We start from the raw sequence: 23,558 nt of genomic DNA, 5'->3' as shown, positions 1-23,558 counted from the left end.
AAAGGCATGGATCAATAAAGCAAACAGGAACAAACACCAAAGAGGGTGTTGGCAAACTGCTCATTTGGCCACGTGCCTGCCGTCCCCCCACATCTGTGGGGAGGACAAGCACACAAAAGTGATATTTGGGGGGATTGAGGCAGTGTGGGGCACACTGCCTTAGATGCCAGGAGTTCTTGGGCCAGCCCTGCCCCTCCTCCATATTTCCTCTTCTGCTCCATTTTCTTCTTCCTTTTTTAAAATTGAGGGAATGGGGGAGAGCAGTGGGGGTAGCAGCTGATATACCACATGGGCTGCTGCTTGTGTGAAAGCCAACAAGCCATCACCTGAGGTAATTGCATCAGGCAGCCTCACATACAGGCTGACCTTACTTGTCGTCATTTGACTTAATTGGCCTTTGCAAGCTTCAGGGCAGAGCTTTAGATAAGTGGCGATCAAAGTCACGACCACTGTGCACTTCAAATGTGGTCCCTGTCCGGACCGTATCTGAGTGTACCTCCTGGGCACCCAGTGAAGTCCTCCTTGTTTGGAGGACAAGGACACTTTGGGCAGTCTTGTCTCTCCCAATGGCCTGTCATGCAACCTTCTAGGATGCTGGGCAGAAGACGCAACTGCCCAGAGCGTCCCTGTCCTCCAAACAAGGAGGACTTCGCACGGTGCCTGGGTGGAACCGAAAGGTCTGCTCACCAGGCAGATGGATCTGCCCAAATGCCAGATCCGGCCCCTGGGCTGGGTTTTGCATGGCCCTGCTCTAGATTTTCAAAACAGTGTTAAATAATATGCTATAGCTTTTATAAAAATGCTAATTTAATTTTTTTCTCAAGAAGAATCATTCTTCATTTCAGCCAAGCTTCATGCTGGAGCAACAAATTGGGAAGGAGCCACATGTGGTGAGGTACTGCTCAGTCTCTTCTATAGACTACAGCCATAAGTCAGTAATAACAGATCTACACTGGCTTCCAGACACTTTTGAGGTAAGTTTTGTAATTAATATTTCATACTTGGGCCAGTGCTGCAAAAAAAAAATATGTGCCTCCTTCCTTCTTATTTCTGTGCTACTGCCTGGGACAAACAACATATGAATAATTATTTGAACTACACTCAAGAAACAATGTTTTGTATCCTGAGTCTCTTGACTAACAAGATGATCCTAGGCATGTTTACTCGGAAGTAGGTCCCATTGTAGTCAGTGGGGCTTACACCAAGGTAACTATACATAGGATTGCAGCCTAAGGCCCTGCTCCTATCTCCCACCATTAATGTTGCAGCCGCTCTGACAGTCATGCCTGAGGTATTTTCTTCTTACCCCTGAATAGGATCCTTGTGGCCTATAGGTCTCCTCAGGCCTACACCATATAGCTGGTGTAAGTCTGAGGAGAGAAAAGGGGAGAGGTGGGTTTGAAAAGAGGGGATTGGATTCTGGCATACGCTGATGCTGTTCTATAATGGGGTTGGTACGTTCTGCTGAGAGTAATCATTAACAATCATTTTACAAAAATAGCAAGAGTAATCAACACTATGAAGTTATAATCACAATAACTTTGCTTTTGGTATCTGGAGAGGATTTCAAAACATGCTCTCTTTATTCTGGGAATTTCTAGCCTGGCCTCAAGATCAAGATGGTGATAACAAGGCCACACTAGACATGACTTCTAGCATTAGCTATGGCTGATACGGATTGGCTCGTCTGAGGCTCCCTTGCATGTTTAAGGGAGAGGCAGGATTTGAACCAGGATCATCCAAGTGCATAGGTCAATCCCATATCTGTGTTGTCAACTGTCCCTTCTGTGGTTGGATGCATACAATCTGCCCTATATCAATGCACTGCATTATACATAAAACAAAATACCTCTGGGAGAATAAGCACATTGTGTACGAAAATGACACCATGCTACTACACTGAAACAGTGGAAGAATACTGAAAGGTAGAATCCAATCATTCTCAGTCTTTTGGGTTTGATTAGAATGTGCTTCTGGAGCCTTGGCCATCCAAGTGTTTTTGCACATGTAGAAACCTGATGTGCTGAGATCTCAACCCCGCAAGCCACATTGCACTTTCTTCAGCCCATGTGGCTCATGCTGCATGTGCTTGCATTGCAAATCAAAACCATTCTTTTGCCAGTTTTGTGGTTTTTTTCTGCACTTGAAGTTAAACCACATTTTACACCATTTTGAAATTCTCTGAAACGTTGCACAATGATTTATTATTCTGAGATAAAGAAAAATGACTACATTTTGAAATCTTTTTCCTGCTTTTCCATTCTGGAGAAATACACAAAGCAGCTGGGCAATAGTAAAATAATCACATCCAAAGTTAATTTTGAGGGGCACATTCTAAAACAGCTGCATCTTATGTCTTGCTGATAAATGTGAAAGGCATTAATGAGGCGATTAACTTGATGGATTTAATGCAGTGGCAGTCAACAAATCCAACAAGTGAGGTTTTGCAAGCAGGACCAAAATAAACTTTGCTTCTCTCCCCCCTCCCCAGATGTTTTCAGCTGGACACTAGCCAGGCGACATTGGTTTAGAGCAGCCGTTTTCAACCACTGTGCTGTGGCACACTGGTGTGCTGCGAATGGTCTGCAGGTGTGCCACGGGAGTTTGGGGGAGAGTTGTTTATTAGTAGGGCCATTGGAGGATGTGAGCCCCCACCAACAGCTGGTGTGCCTTGTCAATTGGCAAAAATCTGATGGTGTGCCTTGACAATTTTAGTGCCTTGGCAGTGTGCCGTGAGATGAAAAAGGCTGAAAATCACTAGTTTAGACTTTGCAGCCATGCCAGCATTTGGAGGTCATGACTTTTGCATTCAAGCTTCTGGTGCTAAACACTATTTCTCTTGCTCTTTCTTAGGTCAACAGAATGGGCACTGTTTTTGAGAACAGAGCTGGAATATGCGCGCAGCTTGTCACCTGCTCACCAGACTGGTAGTACTTTTTTTAAAAAAAGTTTTATTTGCAAAATGAGCTACGTATACCTTTCACTGTTTCTTGGTTCCCCTCCTCCCTGCACCTCATTCCCTCTTTCTTCCTATAGCTTCACACAGATAACTAGTTTCGTATTCAAACATATAAAGAGTAGGAGATGACTATCTCCATGATACCAACTACATTGTTTAAAAAATGCCACCTGCAAGGATCAGCTGTATGAAGTTTGCATCACTTTAAAGTGTTTCAGTGTTAATGCTTATACACAAGCACCCTCTTCATCAAGTGCCCTGAGCCTCTGTTCACATATTCCTTAGAATGGGTGGGAACTTTTTCAAACCTGAAGTGCCTCTCAGAAGCCTCCTGGGAGCCTTCTGAGAAGCAAGGAGGGCACATGCAGCCTCCCTGTGCCTCAGAACACCTCCAAATGTAAACAGAAGGCACTTCCAGTCACGTCCAGAGGTCCTCTGTGCCCCCCCCAATGGATTTGAATATCCACAGATTCTGGTATCTGCAGGGGGTAATGGAATAGATCCTCTGTGGATACCAAGGTCCAACTATATATGCATTCAGCCACAAACAAAAAGGGGAAAGAGAAACCGTAGTTTAAATAGTGTCTCATCATTTACAGAGTATGTGTCCTGGAGTGAGTCTGAGATGAGAGAACAAATCTGCTATTCTCTCAATCAGTCGCAGCTCCTACATGCGTTTCATAGTTTTTAAAGAGACGGTATGTTTCAGATTTTGACTATATGAAATTGTTCCCTTACATGTTGACCACAGAACATGCTAACCCTCATGTAAGATGCAAACTGACTTCTTTCCCTGCTTTCCCCATCTCCATTTTCCTCCCCCTCCTCAGTGGCTTCCTTTGTGTCTATATAGATAGTCCCCCAAAGCACTTCTGACTCTGTGTAAAGTGCCATGTACATTGATTGTGCTATATTATTAAAATAATCTTTAACCGGCATCTCTATGGAGGCCAGATGCCAGTTAAACTAATGAGTTGCTTAATGAATAGTCAGGGTGTGTGAAAGCTTTGTTAAATCACACATTCAGGTAGAATATGACTTTTACCATACTATTACTAATTTCCATAGTACTATTTATTGCACAGTAGATTGTGGATGTTTCCTTTTTTAACCTCTATGAGTGACGCAATTCACCTGCAAGAGCCATTTGATTGTGTTTTATGAACTTATGTTTCTTGTGGGCACTCGAATGAAGCCCGTCTCATTCCCCCCATGGTCTCTGCCAGAGGCACTACGTAGTCGATACAGCCAAAAAACAAGGAGCTATTTTCTTCTATACTATCTACTTACCAGATACAAATATTTGGCTTCTAGGGAGTCTCCATTTCTGGGGAGGGCTGGGCTAGCTAGTTTTTAGGTCTCATCCAGCCTTACTGTTCCATCATTGTACTTTTCCTATGCAGTATGATATATTTTTGGGATCTCCGGTCCCAAAAACCTGCTGCCCAAATTTCAATTGAGAAGAAAAAGGAGGAAAAGGTGGAGAAGATAATTACAGCTCCTCCTGATGTGCCTACTACTTTCAAACACCTAGATCTCACCTGGAAGCCTCTCATTAAGGTACAGTATTGTGCAGAATTTGAGAGACCAATCAAGATATGTTGATAATGATGATAACATTAGGAAAAGGCCTTTTGGATCAGACCAAAGGCCCATCTACTCCAACATTCTGTTTCCTACAGTGGCCTCCACCAGGTACCTTTGAAGCCAAATTCTCAAACAGGAGAGAAGGCATACTTCTCTTCCACCATTGCTTTCCCTGTAATGGTATTCAGAGGCATATTGCCACTGTTGGTGGCACATAGCCTTCATGACTAGTAGGCGTTGATAGACCTGACCTCCATGAAGTTGTCCAATCCCCTTTTAAAGCCATCCAAGCTAATGACCATCATGATGCTGCTGCTGTTGTGACTAGAGTGTCTTCCTGAATTTTATATTTAATCCCTCAACTATGCTTTTCAACTTCTGAAGGCAGTGAGATTTCCCTCTGAATTGTTTGTATTTTAGGAATGAATGATTTAAAACTAGGTTATACACTTACACTTCTTCCACTCCAGAGAATCAGAAGCAGAGTGCAAGGCTGTGCAACTGTTGCTACATTTGCAGAGACCCTCCTCCCACCAAACAAATGACTGTTGTCAGCTCCAATGAAGTCCTGGGAGGGAGAATGTCTGTACAGAGTGCAGTTTAACATTACATATTGAAACATAAATCCAAACAGAGCAAAATCTGGCAGATATTGCTGAGACAATGGAGAACAAATTAGTCCAGGCAGCCATATTTCAGAGGCACAGAGGGAAAATATCCTCACAGCAACCAAATACCAGACAAAACAGGTATGTTTTGAGCCCTTGCAGAAAAGCTATGAGGGAGAGAGTAGTTCTCAATTCCCTTGGAAGGGAATTCCATAACAGTGGCACCACTACAAAGAAAGCTCGCCCCAGAGCTGCCACTCCTCTCACTTGGGACAGAGGTGGCACTTTTAGAAGAGTCCCCTCAGATGACCTAAGAGGGTGGGCTTTGTGTAGAGGAACTCTGAGTTTCCATATTCACATTGTTTTAAAACTTGGTCATTAAAAATAAATGAAGTATGGGCATTGAAAAAAATCCAGCCTGGTGATAATCAAGAAAGAGGTGGCTATTATGGGTGCAACCTATCCAAAGTTGAACACTTTTAACTTCCATTAATATCAATGGAAGACTTAAGAACATACTGTAGTTATTTTGGACGGGGGGGGGGGGAGAATCCTCTACCTTGCTTTCCAGCCAAGGTCAGTTCCTGCAAAATAGCTTACAATGATATACAGGCATGAATATAATTTTAAAAAAAGCAATGAAATAAGTTCAAAACAGAAAGTAAAGTATAACAAATCAACCTACAATGCAGTCACCAAAAAAAGTTAAACACAAATTAACCCCATTTCAAATGTCCTCCAAAATTTATTTTTCACATTTTAATGTCGCCTTTCCTCCAAGAAGCTCAGTTTGGTGTACACAGCTCCTTTTCCTCCTTTTGTCCTCACAACATCCCTGTAAGATAGGTTAGGCAGAGAGATAGTGACTGGCCCAAGGTCACTCAGGAAGCTGCATAGCTGAGCAGGAATTTGAACCTAGGTCTTCCAGGTCTAATACCACAACCACTACACCATACTGGTGCATAAAACTGTTCTCACATGACACCTGAAAACAAGTCCAGAAGGGACAAGGTGAAAATGAGTTTCGCAGTCCCAGGTCTGCCACAGAAAAGGGCTTGTCTTATGTCACCATCACTCTTCTGCACTTCTAACAGAAGGGAACATGGACCAGGTAGCATAATGCACATGCAGTTTCATATGGAAAGATGGCCCATGTGAAATCCAGGTCTGTTCACTCTATCCAACTGAAATTAGTATGACTGAATAGTGTGTTGACTGCTTTGTATTGGATATTTGCAATCACAACCATTTTATTTGAGGAGGACTATGTAGTGTAAATAAGGCTGTGGGCTTCTTTTTCCAATACTGTAGGCAGCCCCTCTGTTATAGAAAGACTGCAGAACTCAAATGCTTTTCATTACTTTGATTAGCAGATGCTCCTTCCATTCTAAAACAGGTGACCCTGCCCAAATCGGAAACAAGTGAGTACAGTCCAACCAGAATTAGCCTCAGAGAAGAGCACTACTATGCCAGAGTACAAGGTAATACATTTAACTTTATATGTTATGGGGAAATGAATAGTAAAAATTAGCATCATTAAAACCTAGTAGCCAGCAAGAAGAAATAAATTGCACTGGTATAGTCTCCTAACAGATAATCCAGCTTTGGTCAGGTACTGATGAGATGCAAGTTAAACAGGGTCAGTGTTGGGTTGTGGAGGCCCTTATAACAAAGCCCTGTACTGGACACTGCTCTCCATGGTTGAGCAGCAACAGTCAGTGATGAGACAAGCACATTATATTGTTATTGGAGAAGGATGGTTTCTCCAGACTGCTGTCACCAGCCAGGTTGTCAGCCAAGACATGCACTGGGCATGGCTTTAGGGCTGGACCATAGGCCTTCTGATGGTCCTGGGCTGCCGGCCAGTGTTTGACGACCACTGGCGTCACTAGGAGGGTGCGGGGGGTGCGGGCCACACCAGGGGATGCGCCCTGGGGGGAGGATGCGCTAACTTCACGGCTTTAGGAGCTATCATGTCATGCCATACACTGTTGAATGCAGAATTTCCAGCAAAATGCAATGCAAAAAACAGAATTGAAATAGCTTCTTTCCTTCAAAAGTTATGGCCAAAAAACTGGAAAGAAAAAATGACTGGGTCCCTATGGAAAGTGAGCCGTATCGTGCATTTACTCACAAGTAGGCATACTTGCCATAGTCCGGTGGAGAGGACTCCAACGACACCAGAATGATCCTGATCCAATGAGTGCAGCCCCCCAAAACACAAAAGGGAGAGGGAGGTCCCTGCCTTCCTCCCAGCTGCACCTATTGAGCCGGAAACGAAGCCACGTGGCTACATTTACTTGTGAGTAGGCAAACTTGCCTTAGTTTGTTGGAAAGAGCAGGCAGAGAGGACTCCAAGGACATCAGAATGGTTCTGATCCAATGAATGCAACCCCCAAAACACCTGAGAAGGAAGTCCCTCCCTCCCTCCTGCAGTCTATTGAGCTCTATAGAAAGCAAACTCAGCCATGTGGTCACATTTACTCATGAGTAGGCAGACATGCATTGCCTTTTGGTCAGTCCAGGCAAAGGGGAATGTGAGGCCATCAGAATGGTCCCAATCCGATGGAGCTGCAACAAATGCTCCAGAAGGCAGCCTCCCCCCCTCCCCACTAAGAAGGACAAAGAAAAGAGGCTTCAGTTGGTAAGGGGAAAGTTTTCTATTTTGTACTTGCAAAGCCAGATGGGTCCTTATCTTGATATGCTTGAAATAGAAGAACTTTAAACTGGGCACTGGGGAGGGCTGGAAATCTCACTGATTCTTTTGGGGGGGGGGGTGTTATTGCAGGCAGGCTACAGAGTAAGCTCCATTGACCACTATGGGACTAACTTCAGAGTAGACATGCATTGGATTAGGCTCACAGGCTGCAATCCCACACACACTTTCCTGAGAGTAAGCTCTATTGATCACAATAGGACTTACTTCAGAGTAGATTCACTTGGTGGAACAGGGCTGGCTCCCCCTTATTTAATTATTTCTTTTATTTTAATTTAATTATTTTAATTTGCTTAATGATGTCACTTCTGGCCATGACGTCACTTCCAATGGGTCCTGGACAGATTGTCATTCTAAAAAGTGGGTCCCAGTGCTAAAAGTTTGAGAACTGCTGCAATAAGCTGTTAGTAAGTTGCGTGGGTGTGTGTGTGAGTGACTCTACAAGTTTTCAAAATCACTAAAATCAGAGTTTGGAGGAATAATACTATCATGTTATATATCAATCAAAGCGTAATTTCATGCAGAATGCAATGAAACAAACCACATTGAAATATCTGTGTTCTAACAAAAGGTACAGCCAAAAAACCAGTGGGGGCATCATGCCCACCACCTGGGACATTGCCCCGCCCACTGCAAGGGGTGACGCGCAGGCCTCCCACACTGGGTGACATGAATCCTAGTGACGCCACTGTTGACGACTGACCCCTGCTGCCCTGAAATTAATTTCCAGCAGCTTCTGTTCAGATTAATGGGTGGCACCAATCCTGTGTCATCCACTTTGTGCCTGTCAGATGTGTGCTTCTGAAATCTACAGTCAGCAGAGCGAGTGCTCTCTTGGTGCATGACTTCGCACTATAACCCAAGCCGGTTCCATTGGCATGGATTCTCCTCAAGAAATGTTGAGAAATACCATCTAAGGAGGAGCTAGAGGTTTCTAAAGAGAATTCACAGTATTTATTGATTTGATTTGATTCGATTTCTAATCTGCCTTTCTCCCCGGTGGGCAGCCAAGGTGACTAACAACATTTAAAAATAATAAAATACATTAAAATACATCAAAAAAATATATAAAAACGGCAATAAAATAGATAAAAAGCAACCAGCAGCAATAAAATCAGCAGTAAAAGCAATTAAAAGCAGCCATCAGTTATCAAAGGCTTGCTGGAATAAAAACGTCTTCAGGGCTTGCCAGAAGGTTAATAATGAAGGAGCTGTTCTCAACTCAAAGGGGAGGGAATTCCACAATACAGGCGCCACCATTGAGAAGGCCCTATTTCTGGCTGCCATCCCCCTCACCTCTTTTAATGGCAGCACAACCCACAGGGCGCCCTCTGATGACCGAAGAGAATGGACCGGAATATACAGGAGAAGGCGGTCTCTCATATGCTGGTTCCAACCCATTTAGGGCTTTAAAGGTCAAAACCAGCACCTTGAACTGTGCCTGGAAACGAATGGGCAGCCAGTGCAGCTGCCAGAGCAGAGGCGTGACAGAGTCAAACCCCCAGCCACATGGGCCGCCGCATTCTGCACTAGCTGCAACTCCTGGACTGTCTACCCTGCCGCTTCATCATTCTTAGCTCCTTGGTAAACCAAGGAGCCACTTTGACTCTGCTGGCTGGGAGGCGCCGCTCAGGAGCAATGTCATCCACAGCCCTGGCTAGCTCCGTGTTCCAGAGATCAAGAACATAAGAACATAAGAACAGCCCCACTGGATCAGGCCATAGGCCCATCTAGTCCAGCTTCCTGTATCTCACAGCAGCCCACCAAATGCCCCAGGGAGCACACCAGATAACAAGAGACCTCATCCTGGTGCCCTCCCTTGCGTCTGGCATTCTGACATAGCCCACCTCCAAAATCAGGAGGTTGCGCACACACATCATGGCTTGTACCCCGTAATGGAATTTTCCTCCAGAAACTCGTCCAATCCCCTTTTAAAGGCGTCCAGGCTAGACGCCAGCACCACATCCTGTGGCAAGGAGTTCCACAGACCGACCACACGCTGAGTAAAGAAATATTTTCTTTTGTCTGTCCTAACTCGCCCAACACTCAATTTTAGTGGATGTCCCCTGGTTCTGGTATTATGTGAGAGTGTAAAGAGCATCTCCCTATCCACTCTGTCCATTCCCTGCATAATTTTGTATGTCTCAATCATGTCCCCCCTCAAACGTCTCTTTTCTAGGCTAAAGAGGCCCAAACGCTGTAGCCTTTCCTCATAAGGAAGGTGCCCCAGCCCCGTAATCATCTTAGTCGCTCTCTTTTGCACCTTTTCCATTTCCACTATGTCTTTTTTGAGATGCTGCGACCAGAACTGGACACAGTACTCCAGGTGTGGCCTTACCATCGATTTGTACAACGGCATTATAATACTAGCCGTTTTGTTCTCAATACCCTTCCTAATGATCCCAAGCATAGAATTGGCCTTCTTCACTGCCGCCGCACATTGGGTCGACACTTTCATCGACCTGTCCACCACCACCCCAAGATCTCTCTCCTGATCTGTCACAGACAGCTCAGAACCCATCAGCCTATATCTAAAGTTTTGATTTTTTGCTCCAATGTGCATGACTTTACACTTACTGACATTGAAGCGCATCTGCCATTTTGCTGCCCATTCTGCCAGTCTGGAGAGATCCTTCTGGAGCCCCTCACAATCACTTCTGGTCTTTACCACACGGAAAAGTTTGGTGTCGTCTGCAAACTTAGCCACTTCACTGCTCAACCCTGTCTCCAGGTCATTTATGAAGAGGTTGAAAAGCACCGGTCCCAGGACAGATCCTTGGGGCACACCGCTTTTCACCTCTCTCCATTGTGAAAATTGCCCATTGACACCCACTCTCTGCTTCCTGGCCTCCAACCAGTTCTCAATCCACGAGAGGACCTGTCCTCTAATTCCCTGACTGTGGAGTTTTTTCAGTAGCCTTTGGTGAGGGACCGTGTCAAACGCCTTCTGAAAGTCCAGATATATAATGTCCACGGGTTCTCCCACATCCACATGCCTGTTGACCTTTTCAAAGAATTCTATAAGGTTCGTGAGGCAAGACTTACCCTTACAGAAGAACCAGAGTCTCAGTTGAGACAGTGGCCTTAGCAGCAGGAAAATCCCCCAGATGCCTCAGGAAACCATTTGGATCCATCAGTCTTCGGGGGTGGACCATACAATAAGGTCCTCCGCCTCTGGGAAGACAGGAGGCCGCAACAAGTCTAAACCTTACCAGGAAGTGATCTGTCCATGACAACGGAGTGATGTTGATCTCCTCCACCATCCCTTTGCCCAGCCACAAACATCAGGACTAGCATGTGTCCAGCCTCATGGGATGGGTTAAGTCATTGGTCTACACCAGGGGTGCCCAAACCCTGGCCCTGGGGCCACATGCGGCCCTCGAGGCCACTCAATGCGGCCCTCAGGGAGCCCCCAGTCTCCAATGAGCCTCTGGCCCCCCAGAGATTTGTTGGAGCCCGCACTGGCCCGACGCAACTGCTCTCAGTGTGAGGGTGACTGTTTGACCTCTCGTGTGAGCTGTGGGATGAGGGCTTCCTCCACTGCTTGCTGTTTCACGTCTGTGATGCAGTAGCGGCAGCAAAGGAAAAGCCAGCCTTGCTTTGTGCAAGACCTTTTATAGGCCTTGAACTATTGCAAGACCTCCATTCATTCATATAACTTCATCTTTAATATATTCATTTATGTAAATTTATTCAAATTTTAAATGCAAATTAATTCCCCCCCCCCCGGCCCCTGACATAGTGTCAGAGAGATGTTGTGGCCCTCCTGTCAAAAACTTTGGACACCCTCTACACTTCTCATGTCTACCAGTATTTGAGGCAGTTGTAAGATAACACAATTTAAAGTGGATAAATGTGGAATGTGGATTTGCCATGGGACTACAACCTTCTTCTTAAGCTAGTGGATGAGAGCCATTAATTGAAGGAAAATGCAAAGGTACATTGCTATAGCTGGTTTGCTATTGATGCAAAATAAGTGTTGTGTGGTAGGTGTGAGCCAGTAGCACGCGCCACCTTTCAGTTTACACAAGAGCTTTTCTTCTAGCAAAAGTGAGAGTTGATTATTTAACAGCCAACTCATATTATTAAAAAGCATTTCTCTTTTGCCCTGCCACTTGCTATCATTCTTTGACACAGAAGGTGAAATACGGTATTGGTGCATGTCTTCTATGTGGCAGTAATTTTGTCCAAATTCTTTTAAAGATAAGACACAACCCCAAGGCAAAGCAGAGGCATCGATAGAGAAAATTGGTTATAGCCAGATACTGACCCCATCAACGAAACCACCCAAGCTACTAGAAAATATCACAACCAATTTTTTTGTTGGAACTGAGGTAAGTTTATCTTTTGAAATGATTATCAACCACAGAACTGATAATAAAGACAACTGAAGAATGCAGGATGACATATCTGTGTAAACCAGAATTCTATATCTTGATCACTGAATTCTAGTCCAAAATTAACATCACCAGGAAAACCCATCACCTGACTTCTTCACTTTGAAGGTGTGTGAGCAACCTGTTTTTCATATAGTAAGGGAGGTGGGAGGGAGTGGGGGAGGGTGGAATGGGGAGGTGATGGGGTGGACTGGGCAGCTTGGGCCTGTGAGCAGTCAGGTTTGGGTGGTGCCTGCCAAATTCTAATCCCCCTTTCCTGGGCCTGATCTGCCTTTATAGATCAAAGTGGACCTGTGCCAGTAATATCACTGCTATAGGTCTGATTGACCCATAGTGGCTGCTGGGGCTTACCGCAGGGCAAGGAGACAAATGTCCCCTTACCCTCAGGAGACCTCCAGCAGCCAAAACTCCCCTGCAGGATACAGCGAAGGCTAACTCACTGTGAGGGAGGTAGTTAAGATTGAACTGTTTGTCCCTTCCCTTGGCTCTAGTCTCTTGGCCCACAAACACAAGATGTTGGTGCCAAAAATTCATTAGCTGAGCTTAAAGGACAAAACTATTTCATAAGATACATTTTAAAAGTCTTTTTAAAATCTAGCGTCTTTTGTGTTTATTCTTATTGCTTTCACTCCAAATGCACCTAAATATGAGCATAATGCATGATACCTTTTCCATTTTTCAAGCACTTTTTTGAACTTGAAAGAGAGAAAAGTTTAACTAGAATACTTGTGACCAGTATTTTTTCTAACCTCCTGCCACCCATATTTATGATGTTTTTGTGGCATTACAGGATGGTGAAGTCCTTTATACAGACTGGAAGATGGAAAGAGATGGTGACTCAGGAAGACTGCTTAGTATGTACAGATTTCTTAATGCGGACCACTAGCGTACCCGGGAGAGGGTCAGTGGGGGCAACTGACCCCAGGCAGCATGCCTTTGGGGCATCACTGCCATCCACAGCCCCCCTCACACCTGCTCAGAGCAGTTGCGAGTTGCTCAAGTGTCCACCCGCTTCTTTTAAAGAGAAAAAACAGCCAGCTGCTCAGAGAGACATGCAACTGTTCTGAGTGGTGCGCTGCTTCTTTGAGCATGCTGCAAGTAAAAGCAGTGACATCATCTTATTACCACAATTACTTCAGGTTCAAGGGGGGGGGTGGCAGTTAAAGGGACAACTGCGGGGCAGCACTACACCCAGGAATGCCACTGACATAGATAAAGTGGGCTGTGGGTAGTACATTTTTCAGTAATAACTCTTAGCATTGATATGCACACTTTCTGAGTGTGCAAAGTGCTCCAGCTCCTATGTATTATTTTAATGTAATCATTTCAACAACCCTTAAGGTAAGTAAGTATTATTTCATTTGGGAAGCTGAGAGAGAGAGAGAGAGAGAGAGGCTTGCCCAAGGCCACCTAATTAATTCATGGGAATTCAGATTTGAACGAGGTAAAGCCTGATTCACAGCTCAGTCCCAAATTATGTATTACTTTTACCATGCAGTATGCAGTCTGTGTCTTTTTTCCTTCCTTGTAGCAGCTTCATGGGACTGTGGCTCAGATTGAGGCCACAGCACAGAGGGAAGGCAGTATTTAACCCTTTACCTCTGCACAATTATTCTGCAGGAAATCACACCTCTACAGCGGCATGCACTTATAGCAAATGGCACTTTAACCCTTAAACGGTGATTAACCCTTAATCACCATTTCAGGGGCAGGATTTTCAGTGGAATAATGGTGAAGAGGTAAATATTAAGAAGAATTACAGTTGTGCTAGGCTGTCCTTTCTTGGTGTAAGAGGAGGGAGGTCCTTCTCCATCTATAAAGAGGCTGGTGGGGAGGGGGGCTGATGAATTATGTTGAACACCTTGCAAAAAAAAAAGTCCTGCAAAATGTGCAAATCAGGCAAATGTATGCATATACAAAATATATATATTTTTTTGTAAGGTCAGAAGCCATCCAGTGTACATAGCATCCATGATGGACTTGTTCATACCATACAGAGGTCTCCATTTTTCAAAGACATAATTCTCTCAATTGGAGGCTGGAATTTTGTAATATGGAAAGAAGGTGTTACGGTACGTTTCTCTGGAATCAACAGGCATGAGCAAAGATGTCACAAATCCAAACATGGCACAAAGTGATTCAAACCAATGCAAGGGACAGTTATTTCAAAATTGTCCAGTAGGGTCCAGTGTGTTTTGACTTGGTCAAATATTAGTTATTGAAATACTTCTCATCATGCTTCTGTAAGAGGAGTTTCAGACACAGTGTTTTGTTGTTATACAGTTAGTAAAGGTATTGGAAGATTTGTAAATCTCCCATCACACATTCAGTGCTTCCTGACAGTTTGGAGCATGTTGAATAGTTTTGCAACAACCTTTTTTCCCCTTTATCTATTCAAATCAATTTGTCCTCCACTGATGTGAGGCATGCCATAGCTGAAGGAAACAAGAGAGTTGGCACAAAATACAGTCCTGCGAGTACAATGGAATCTTTGGGATTTAAAAGACCTGGGTTTTTTGAACTAAGAATTGTTTGTCTGCCAGAGCTAAATTTTAAGTCTATGGTAGGGAAGTAGTGGTTTTCTTTAACAGTAGCTTTGTGAAAAACGTGGCTTCTTCCAAAGCTACGGTAACATCGTTTTGAAAGACCTGCTACCACTGGAGCTGGAAGTCCTAAACAGTGTCTGTATACTTGGGACATCTTCCTTCAGCAAAAGTGTGACCAACAAAGACTGCAGCCCTATACACACTTTCCTGGGAATGAGTAAGAGAACATAGGAAGTAAACATGACTAGGATTGCACTGAAAATTAGGGTGAGGACTCCCTCCAAAGCCCCTCTCTTGCTTATATATGTGGGCTGTTCTGGCCTGGCAGCCCATTGCACAGATTCCTGGTATCAAGCAAAAATACCTGAAAGAGATACGAAAAGTGTTATTCATCTACACTTCCTTCTTAGTTGTCTGTGCAGAGGGGTCCGTTTGCTGAAGAATGCCTTTCCCCCAAAATGAGCATAAGCAGTGAACTAAGCTCTGCTCCACCTTGCCCGTATTCTTTCTGTGTGCAGAAAGTCTTCAACTTTCTGGTCTTCTGTGTTTCTGGTCTTCAACTACTGTAGGGGCACACACCACCAGTGCAATACCTGCATACATTCATTGTGAGGTATAAGTTTGCCTTCTTTCACTATAGTGGAATTGGTGGTCATTATTGTTTAATGGATTTGTATCTCATTCTTTGAGCCCCAAAGTAGCTCACAACATATATAATGCTGTTGGTACAGTAAAAGAACAAACCCATTCTATGTGGAGCGGGAGCAAGCAATGTCTTTATATATCTTTTGTCTCCAGGATTCCTTTCACTCAGCATGATGGGAGAATAGGATTATATTAGCTCCTCCTCCCACTTGCTGATGCGGTTGGCCTACTGGTTTTAGCCTGTGCAGGAGGGCAGTCCCTAAGGTCTTCTCTGGATAAGAAAACCAGAATAGGCCCTTGCTACTCTACTCAGAGTAGGCATGGGTAGGCCCTTGCTGTCCCGCTTGGTCTACATAAACCTGTGTGGACGCAGGAAGGTGGATTGAGGCCGAAAAGGGAGATAGGATGTTGGTGTCATTGCTGCCACCAGTACCACCCCCATCTCAGCTCAAGCCACACACATCCCCCCCAGGTTCTACCCAGACCTGCCTCCCTCCATTTTATGTGGCTGGCATATGGCCATAACTTAGTCACGCAGAATAGTACGAAGTTTTGCAACAGCTGTAAAAGACCTTGTGCTGCTAGACCACTAGTTCCAGCAGTGCTTGGCCCTCATGTGACTGGGTGGTAAGTCACATTTCAGTTTCTGTCAGATTTCATCATATTCTATGAAAGTGAAAGCAGATTCCACCACCCACATGGAGACAATGGACCAGCGCTCTGGGTGGAGAGGGAGAAGTTAGTGCACATGCAATGGCTGGCAGTATTGCTTGAACCAACCCAGGATGATGGAATGCATTAACTGAACAGATTTCTTTAGCTGCCTGTAGATACTTCTCTCTGGCTTTTGACTTACATGTTTTTTTTATTCAGAGTGGACCACTCCTTCAGTCAAGCTGCACAGCAAAAAGATATACTGCTGGACACTGGTCCTTGTCAAGAGCAGGTGTTTTCTTCATTGGAAGAGAAGATGGAAATATTGACATTTGGGACCTATTGGAGAAAACTCACGAAGCATCTCAGACCCAGAATGTCTGTATTTCACTGATCACCTGCATCAAACCTTGGATCTACTCATGTATGTCAGTCCACTGCATTTTTATTTTGCTCCTTGAAATGGAGCTATTCGGGAGGTCTGAGATCATGTACAATGAATATGCAGGATGAAAGATTTGCTTCCGATTTGGTGTGCTAGTGCCTAACAGTACAAAGCATAATTGGAAGTTCAGTTGAGTAAGCTTTGGTGAGAAGCAAAACAGGATTGGTAAAGACAGTAGCAGAGAATATTTTGTTAAGGCCATGGATCCATCTGATTTGGTATACAACAGGGTTTTGTGCCACAAACCTGCTAAGAAGGAACATTCACTGATTCCCAAAGCAAATGCATCTATGCTACTCATTCATTAGCCACCATTGACCACAAAATATTGACCACAAGTATTCTATTGTGTTTTTGTAATGCCTGTAATAACCTCTGTTACAGCAAAGCAACACTTCTTAGCGGTGTCTGATGACTTTGGTACCCTGCATATTTTAGAAATTTCATGGACTTTAAGTCACCCTTCCAGTACTGAGGTTTGTAACCAGTTCCACAAAATGGGAAGGGGGCGGGATGAAAAACTTTCTGCATGGAGTTTTAAGAGAATTAAAGGCTCTGCTTGGCAGAGCCCCCCATGGACCATCCCTGGCAGCACAGTATCAGCTAGTAGACAAGATACTTATGTGTCATCACCTTCATGCAATAGCAGGGGCCCATGGGTAGGAAGGACCCATGGTTGGGCAATCTGCCAAAAGCCCTCTGAAATATGGAACCAAGCCTGCATTAAATTTGCACAACAGCCCAAACATGCTGTGTAAGCATGCTGTATAGCCCCAAAAGAACTCTAGCAGCTGTATAGCTGTGAGGTTGGAATGGCAGTGAGACTTAATCAGAATACAATTGCAGCCATCAGGTTTTCAGCAAGAAAGGGGGACTATGTGAAGTCCCCTGCTGAACATCTGAACAGCATGATCACCCAATTGCTAGCAGCTGGTTAAGAGGGAGAAAATGGCCTGCTGACTTTCTTGCTCACTCATGTAAGAAAGGTGTCACATTTTGTTTTTTTCACCCTTTCTCAAAGGAGCTTAGTAGAGTGGCATACATGACTCTTCCCCCACCTGTTTTGCCATGATTGAGTAATACAGATGCTTTCTTCCACATAGGAGGGGCCCTTAGTTGGACTGGTCCAACTATATTGTTAATGGCTACTGAGCCTAGTCTTCCTAAACTAAAAAATTTTTGGTAACTTCAGCGTTCCAGTGTTCTTCATTACTTTGAGCGAGAAGTCAAGCATCTGGAGTATTTTGAACAGCGGCAAGAATTCAGAGCCCAGGAAAGACAGCAGCTGGAGCATGAAAAGTTGATGAAGAAAACAGTAAGAGCCTCTCAAGTGACAGAAAAGATGCTAGGCCCATTAATATGTGAAAAATGAGCCCATAGGGTCCATGTATTCCTTTGACTTTTCTCAAGCTTTTCATTTGCCAAGTGAAATTGTCATTTTTTTGCAGCAGCCATGTTCTGCTGCAATTAAAGACTATTTCACCTACCAATTCCATTAGAGTTTCTACAGTTATGGCTTCTCTTTGCCATCAGTCAGTGTAACTTCTGCTCCTTTTTTTGACGGCTGTATGTATATTTTCTTTTAGTGGCCATTTTCCTTGACAGTGGCAAAAAGATCAATAAACTTCATGCAGTAACTTACTCCCCCATAATAAAATTAATATGGCGTCCTCACAGTATGATGGGGGTTTATTGTTAGTACAAGGACAGCATTTGCTTTTGTGCCTTTTTTTGATTGGAAAGTTACTAACAATACCATTTCAACATCTGGCATCAGGGCAGTGCTCCACTTATAAGGCTGCAATTCTAACCAATTTCCCAGCACTGACATAAGGGCAATGCAGCTCCAACATAGGGGAACAAACATTCCCTTACCTTGAGGAGGCCTCCATGACTGCCCCCAACTGTAGAATGCAGCACATGCCCCACTGGCACACCTATGCCAGTGTTGAAAAGTTGGTTAGAATTGTACCCTAAGGCAGTACATTCACTGAAGGATGTATTGTATTTGGGTGTACTTGGGTGTACTTGAGTATTAAGGCTTTTAGTAAGTATATAAATGCAGTCTCTTCTCCTTACTGATGTGAACTTACAGGGATGTGTAAGGCATTTACAGAAGATGTCTTCTGAAATGTGGTGTTAGGATCCTTCCACAACTCAGAGAATAATGTTCTGGTAATTTTTTCTCCTCTCTCTCTCTCTCTCTCTCTCTCTCTCTCACAGAAAGTGATTGGTGGTCAGCACTCAAGAGAACTAATGGAAGAAAAGACAAATCAAGATTATGCAGAATTTATGGAACTAGAGAAATCTGTTCTGCATCGACTTGGATTATTGAAAGGACTGGATAGATATAGCCCCTGAAAAGCCAACTGTCTTTGCATCTGACCTCTGTTATTTTACTCAGGACTATACAAATTGTTATACAAAATATTTTCCAAGCTACTGATTTAGAATGGCTATGATTCAAAGACATTGTGCAAAGCTGTGGTTTTGTCATTAATACTGCAGCATGCCCTGCTGCCAAAGAGAAATGCAGCTCTTCAGTTTAATTAACAGCTTGACTCTTTGGCACTGGCAACTGCCAAAATGTTAAATAAAGTTACAGCTGCATGTGCTGCTATCCTCTGCCTGTTACATGTATAATAAATATCAATATAGGCATCTTTTCACATTTTGAAGGTGTGTCGGCAAACTTTTAAAAGACCCTTTTCTTTATTTTCTTTTACTGAGCTGTGACAACAAACTTTAATTTCTTAGGTCATCCGGGCGGTTGGAGTGAGGTGCCATCAATATGCTGATGACACCCAGCTCTATCTCTCCTTTCCTCCAGACTCCAGGATGGCGGTTGAGGGCCTGGAGCGCTGTCTGGAAGCAGTGAGGATCTGGATGGGGGCTAACAAGCTGAAATTAAATCCAGATAAGACAGAGGCTCTCCTGGTTCGGAAATCCTCGATGCAGGTGCTGGATTATCGGCTTGCTCTGAATGGGGTTGCACTCCCTCTGAAGGAGCAGGTTCTCAGCTTGGGGATCCTCCTGGACTCGCAGCTGCTCCTGGATTCCCAGGTGGCGGCTGTGGCTAGGGGGGCCTTTGCTCAGCTTCGGCTGGTGCGCCAGCTGTGACCGTACTTGGATCGTGCAGACCTGGCCACGGTGATCCATGCCACGGTGACATCAAGGTTAGATTACTGTAACGCGCTCTGTGTGGGGCTGCCCCTGAAGACGGTTCGGAAACTACAATTAGTACAGAATGCGACGGCCCGTGTGGTCACCGGAGCCAGGCGGTTTGACTCTGTCAGTCCGCTTCTCCGGGGGCTACATTGGCTGCCCATTCGTTTCCGGGCCCAATTCAAGGTGCTGGTTTTGACCTTTAAAGCCCTATACTGCTCTGGGCCAGGATATCTTAGAGACCACCTACTCCCGTACAATCCGGCTCGCCATCTCAGGTCATCAGAGAAGGCCTTTTTGCAAGTGCCACCACCCAAGGAGGTCCGGGGGGCGGCTGCAAGAAATAGGGCCTTCTCGGTAGTGGCACCAACATTATGGAACTCCCTTCCCCTTGACTTGAGAATGGCTCCCTCTCTTGAGAGTTTTTGGCGAGGCCTGAAAACACTGTTGTTTATACAAGCCTTCTGATTTCTGGCCTTCTTAACATTTTTATACATCTTTTAGCGTTTTACAGGCTTGATTCCTCTGTGATTTGCTCTTTTATTCTGTCTTTTATCTGACTACTGTTTTTATGGCCTCTGTAATGTGTTTTTAAATGTTTTTATCTGCTATGTGTTTAATGTTTTTTAAAATCTGTTGTTTTTTTTACATGTTGTTTGCCGCCCTGGGTCCTGTTAGGGAGAAGGGCGGGATATAAATACAGTTTATTATTATTATTATTATTATTATTATTATTATTATATTAGGGCCCAGCAAAACCCTTGCATCTTGTCACCAAAAAGCAAATGTGCTTGTTCACTGGAAAATATTTTTTGTTGAAAAAAATTCATGAATACATGCTTAAGAGCTCAACCCTGTGGCACAAGAGTACTGCCAGCACTGGGTATAGCAAAAGGGCCATAAGGCACCCTTGTGATACCTTCTGCCAAGTCAGCGCTGGCTTCTGCACACCACCTGGAGTGAGGGAAGAGTTCTAGGTGCTAATAAGGTTCGTGGGGGGTGGGGGTGGGAAGGGGATGGGTTTGGTGGAACTCTACTCCACTGGATCCAGAACCCTGTGTCAGGCCTTCCTGCCTGACACAGTCTCTCAACTCTGTGCCAGCAAAGTACCCGGTGCAGACTTGAAGCCCCATGGCAGGACTTGGGGCTTTCCCCAGGGGAAGGGGATGAAAGTCCCCTTCCTGCAAGTTGACCTCTGGCAGCTGCCATGGTACTGCAGGATGCAGCAGTAGCCACTTTGGCGCCACTGCACTTGGTGGCAACTGCGCCACCTTTAGGATTGTGTCCTAAATGAGACGGTAGCTTTCAGCAGCTATATTTGGGAACTAACTATGACCACTTATTATTGTTTGAAATGCAGTTTAATTCCTATGTTTATTCAGCTAATTGATAGTTGATTTATGTATAATTTAATGTGTTTCGCTTTATGAGAATCTGGAAAGAGAATTCTTTTGGGGGGAGGGGGTTGCTAGGTACACTGCAAAATGTAATCTTTAAAGGTTTATTTCTTAAATAGTGGATTTATTTAAATGAAAAGGCAGATCGCACCTCAGTAGTTCAGATGACAGAGGGAAAATGAACCATGCAACTAAATAGGCCCTTTCAAAATTACAGTAATAAAGCTAGTTCTCTGTCTCCATGCTGGATGTCCTTTTATAGGTCCTCTAGTGGCCTGAAAGGGCCTATAATTTTTCTTCTACCTCATCAAACCACCAGTCACAGATAGGAGTGGAAAATTTCAGACTTTTGATGAGCTGGCTTATCACTAGCCAGTGCCATCATTCTGTTGACCAAATCATAAAATGGGTTCAGTGCACTAAATTATCAATGTGTAAAAGTCAGGATACATAAACTGTTCCACAAAGGAAATCAGATTGGAGTGCTTTTCCCTTAGAACACAAAGTAGATGTTGGGTATTTTGAGAGCAATTATCCTGGAGACATATTACCCAAAAACTTACCTTCGAAAGGGACCAGCGGCTAATGAATATTAATGCTGCCCTCTTATCTGTTGCAATGACATTTTTCATCATGCACCATTCTGGCCGTTGCTATGTTTCCATTGCTAGGTCAGGCACTATGAAACTAAGCAGAGCCCATAAAGTGGAAATGAAAGGTATGAGAGCAGGGCAGATAAACCTTAGGCAGGTGAATGCTTGCTTTCCACAACTTGCTGTTCAGCTGGGGGGGGGGGGGTGGGGAAATAACCATCCGTGCAGTTGCAGCAGAAACAAAAAAGCAAAGTACAAAATGAGGCACATGGAGAAAATTTTGCAAAATGCAACAGTATCCTGCCTTGCCTTTGAGAAAAGCTAAGACTGTGGGAGAAATAAGGGCCATCCTCCTTAATTACAGCACAGTGATGATTAGAAGTGATTGGGAAGAAACATTTTTTAAAATAGCATGTGAGAACTGAAGGCACAAAAATGAAGCGGGGTGGCCACTAGTTTCCCAAAACACACATTTGCACTTACATAATTTAGTTAGTGACAATGAAATGGTACACTGTTAGTGTTTGCTGGCAAACCATTCATTTTGTTAGATTACTGATTAATGCCCAGAAGGCCCAGGTTTCTTTAGTGAGAGGTAATGGCTTGGAGATACCTGGCGATCTTTCTTGAGAGTTATCCATTAGTTGGGGAGGTATGCCCCCAAATTTCAGGGAGAAGCTCATGTGAGGTGTGTGAGTATGAAGAAAACAGGAGCTGGCAGTTTGGATCACGAGGTTGAAGGTTTGTGGTCTGGCAACGGAACTACCAGATGTGGCCCTAGCTTATCAGATTTAGAGATTTGTCCTGTCAAAATCCTGACAATCTATTTTTTTAAGGGAAGTTACAGCTATTTTTAGAACACATAGCTAGGCTTGCTCTTGTGCACTCTCTCTCTCTCTCTCTCTCATAAAACAATTGTCTCCTCAAACAAATTGCCACAGTACCCAACAACATAATTAAAAGGTACAGGTAAGTTTAACGAGTTTAGGACCTCAAGCTGAAACACACTCCATGCCTGTTGCAAGTCACAATGTTCCATATGACAGTCTTCACACACAAAGTTGGCACAGAAATGTAGGAAGTAGCAGACACAATTCAGCAGCCTTTGTTAAAGATTTTGTCTCTTGTTCCTTTGCTCACAAGGAAGGAATTCAGGACAGCCACTTCAAGCACTGAAAAGAAACACTAACTACTTTGGAAGTAACTGCAGTATGTGCATGCAATAAAGTAGTGGCCCTGGGAAAATAATCATATGTATTTATTGCAAGCACACAAAAAAAAGGTGGTGGGGAAGGCACATTCTAAGCACACAGGAAGTTCTATTGAAATGAAATGAATGAGACTTGCTTTCGAGAAAATGTGTTTAGAACTGCCATGGAGCACTGTGGCAGAGCAGAGGAAACAAGGCTGTCTTTTACGCATGAAAATAACCACTTATGCTATAAAAAACTGGACAACAAAGGCATTTCAGAACAGTACACAGACAGCTCAGAGGGTGGAAAGCAAAGGGAAGATGGGACCAGATGTGCTAAATCCTTATTTAACAACAGAAGCTGTGTGGGAAAGCAGCCGGTTGTTCACTGACCATTAATGTATGCTCTCACTTAAACTTAGAAATATATGACCAGTGAAGAAAAATACTGCAGACCATAAAAACATAAAAGCAAAAAGGAATGCATATACTTACACAATATAACATACCAGAAGAGGCTCCTCCACAGAGGCAAATGGGGTTTGGCCACTCCAAGAAAAAAGAAAAGCAAAAAATACACTTAAGGCACAATCCTAACGAACTTTCTAGCACTGACCTAAGGGCAATGCAGCTGTGAGGTAAGGGCACAAACAT

General features: G+C 44.0%; 1 protein-coding gene across 1 annotated transcript in view; it reads left to right on the top strand.

Moving 5' to 3' along the window:
* The window catches only part of DNAI3 (dynein axonemal intermediate chain 3), a 32,936-nt gene extending 13,916 nt beyond the window's left edge, over nucleotides 1–19,020 (top strand). The window contains exons 11-21 of the mRNA XM_066625430.1: nucleotides 828–974; nucleotides 2,854–2,927; nucleotides 4,363–4,519; nucleotides 6,551–6,635; nucleotides 12,074–12,204; nucleotides 13,058–13,121; nucleotides 14,209–14,339; nucleotides 16,332–16,536; nucleotides 16,942–17,033; nucleotides 17,750–17,872; nucleotides 18,781–19,020. Of these exons, the coding sequence (XP_066481527.1) occupies nucleotides 828–974; nucleotides 2,854–2,927; nucleotides 4,363–4,519; nucleotides 6,551–6,635; nucleotides 12,074–12,204; nucleotides 13,058–13,121; nucleotides 14,209–14,339; nucleotides 16,332–16,536; nucleotides 16,942–17,033; nucleotides 17,750–17,872; nucleotides 18,781–18,918 (1,347 nt within the window). The 3' untranslated portion in view covers nucleotides 18,919–19,020. The remainder of the gene's footprint in view (nucleotides 1–827; nucleotides 975–2,853; nucleotides 2,928–4,362; nucleotides 4,520–6,550; nucleotides 6,636–12,073; nucleotides 12,205–13,057; nucleotides 13,122–14,208; nucleotides 14,340–16,331; nucleotides 16,537–16,941; nucleotides 17,034–17,749; nucleotides 17,873–18,780) is intronic.
* Nucleotides 19,021–23,558: the final 4,538 nt, after the last annotated feature.

This window comes from Tiliqua scincoides, chromosome 4 (genome assembly GCF_035046505.1).
Source record: "Tiliqua scincoides isolate rTilSci1 chromosome 4, rTilSci1.hap2, whole genome shotgun sequence".
NCBI classification, from domain to species: domain Eukaryota; kingdom Metazoa; phylum Chordata; class Lepidosauria; order Squamata; family Scincidae; genus Tiliqua; species Tiliqua scincoides.
This window is presented reverse-complemented; position numbering and strand designations above follow the sequence as displayed.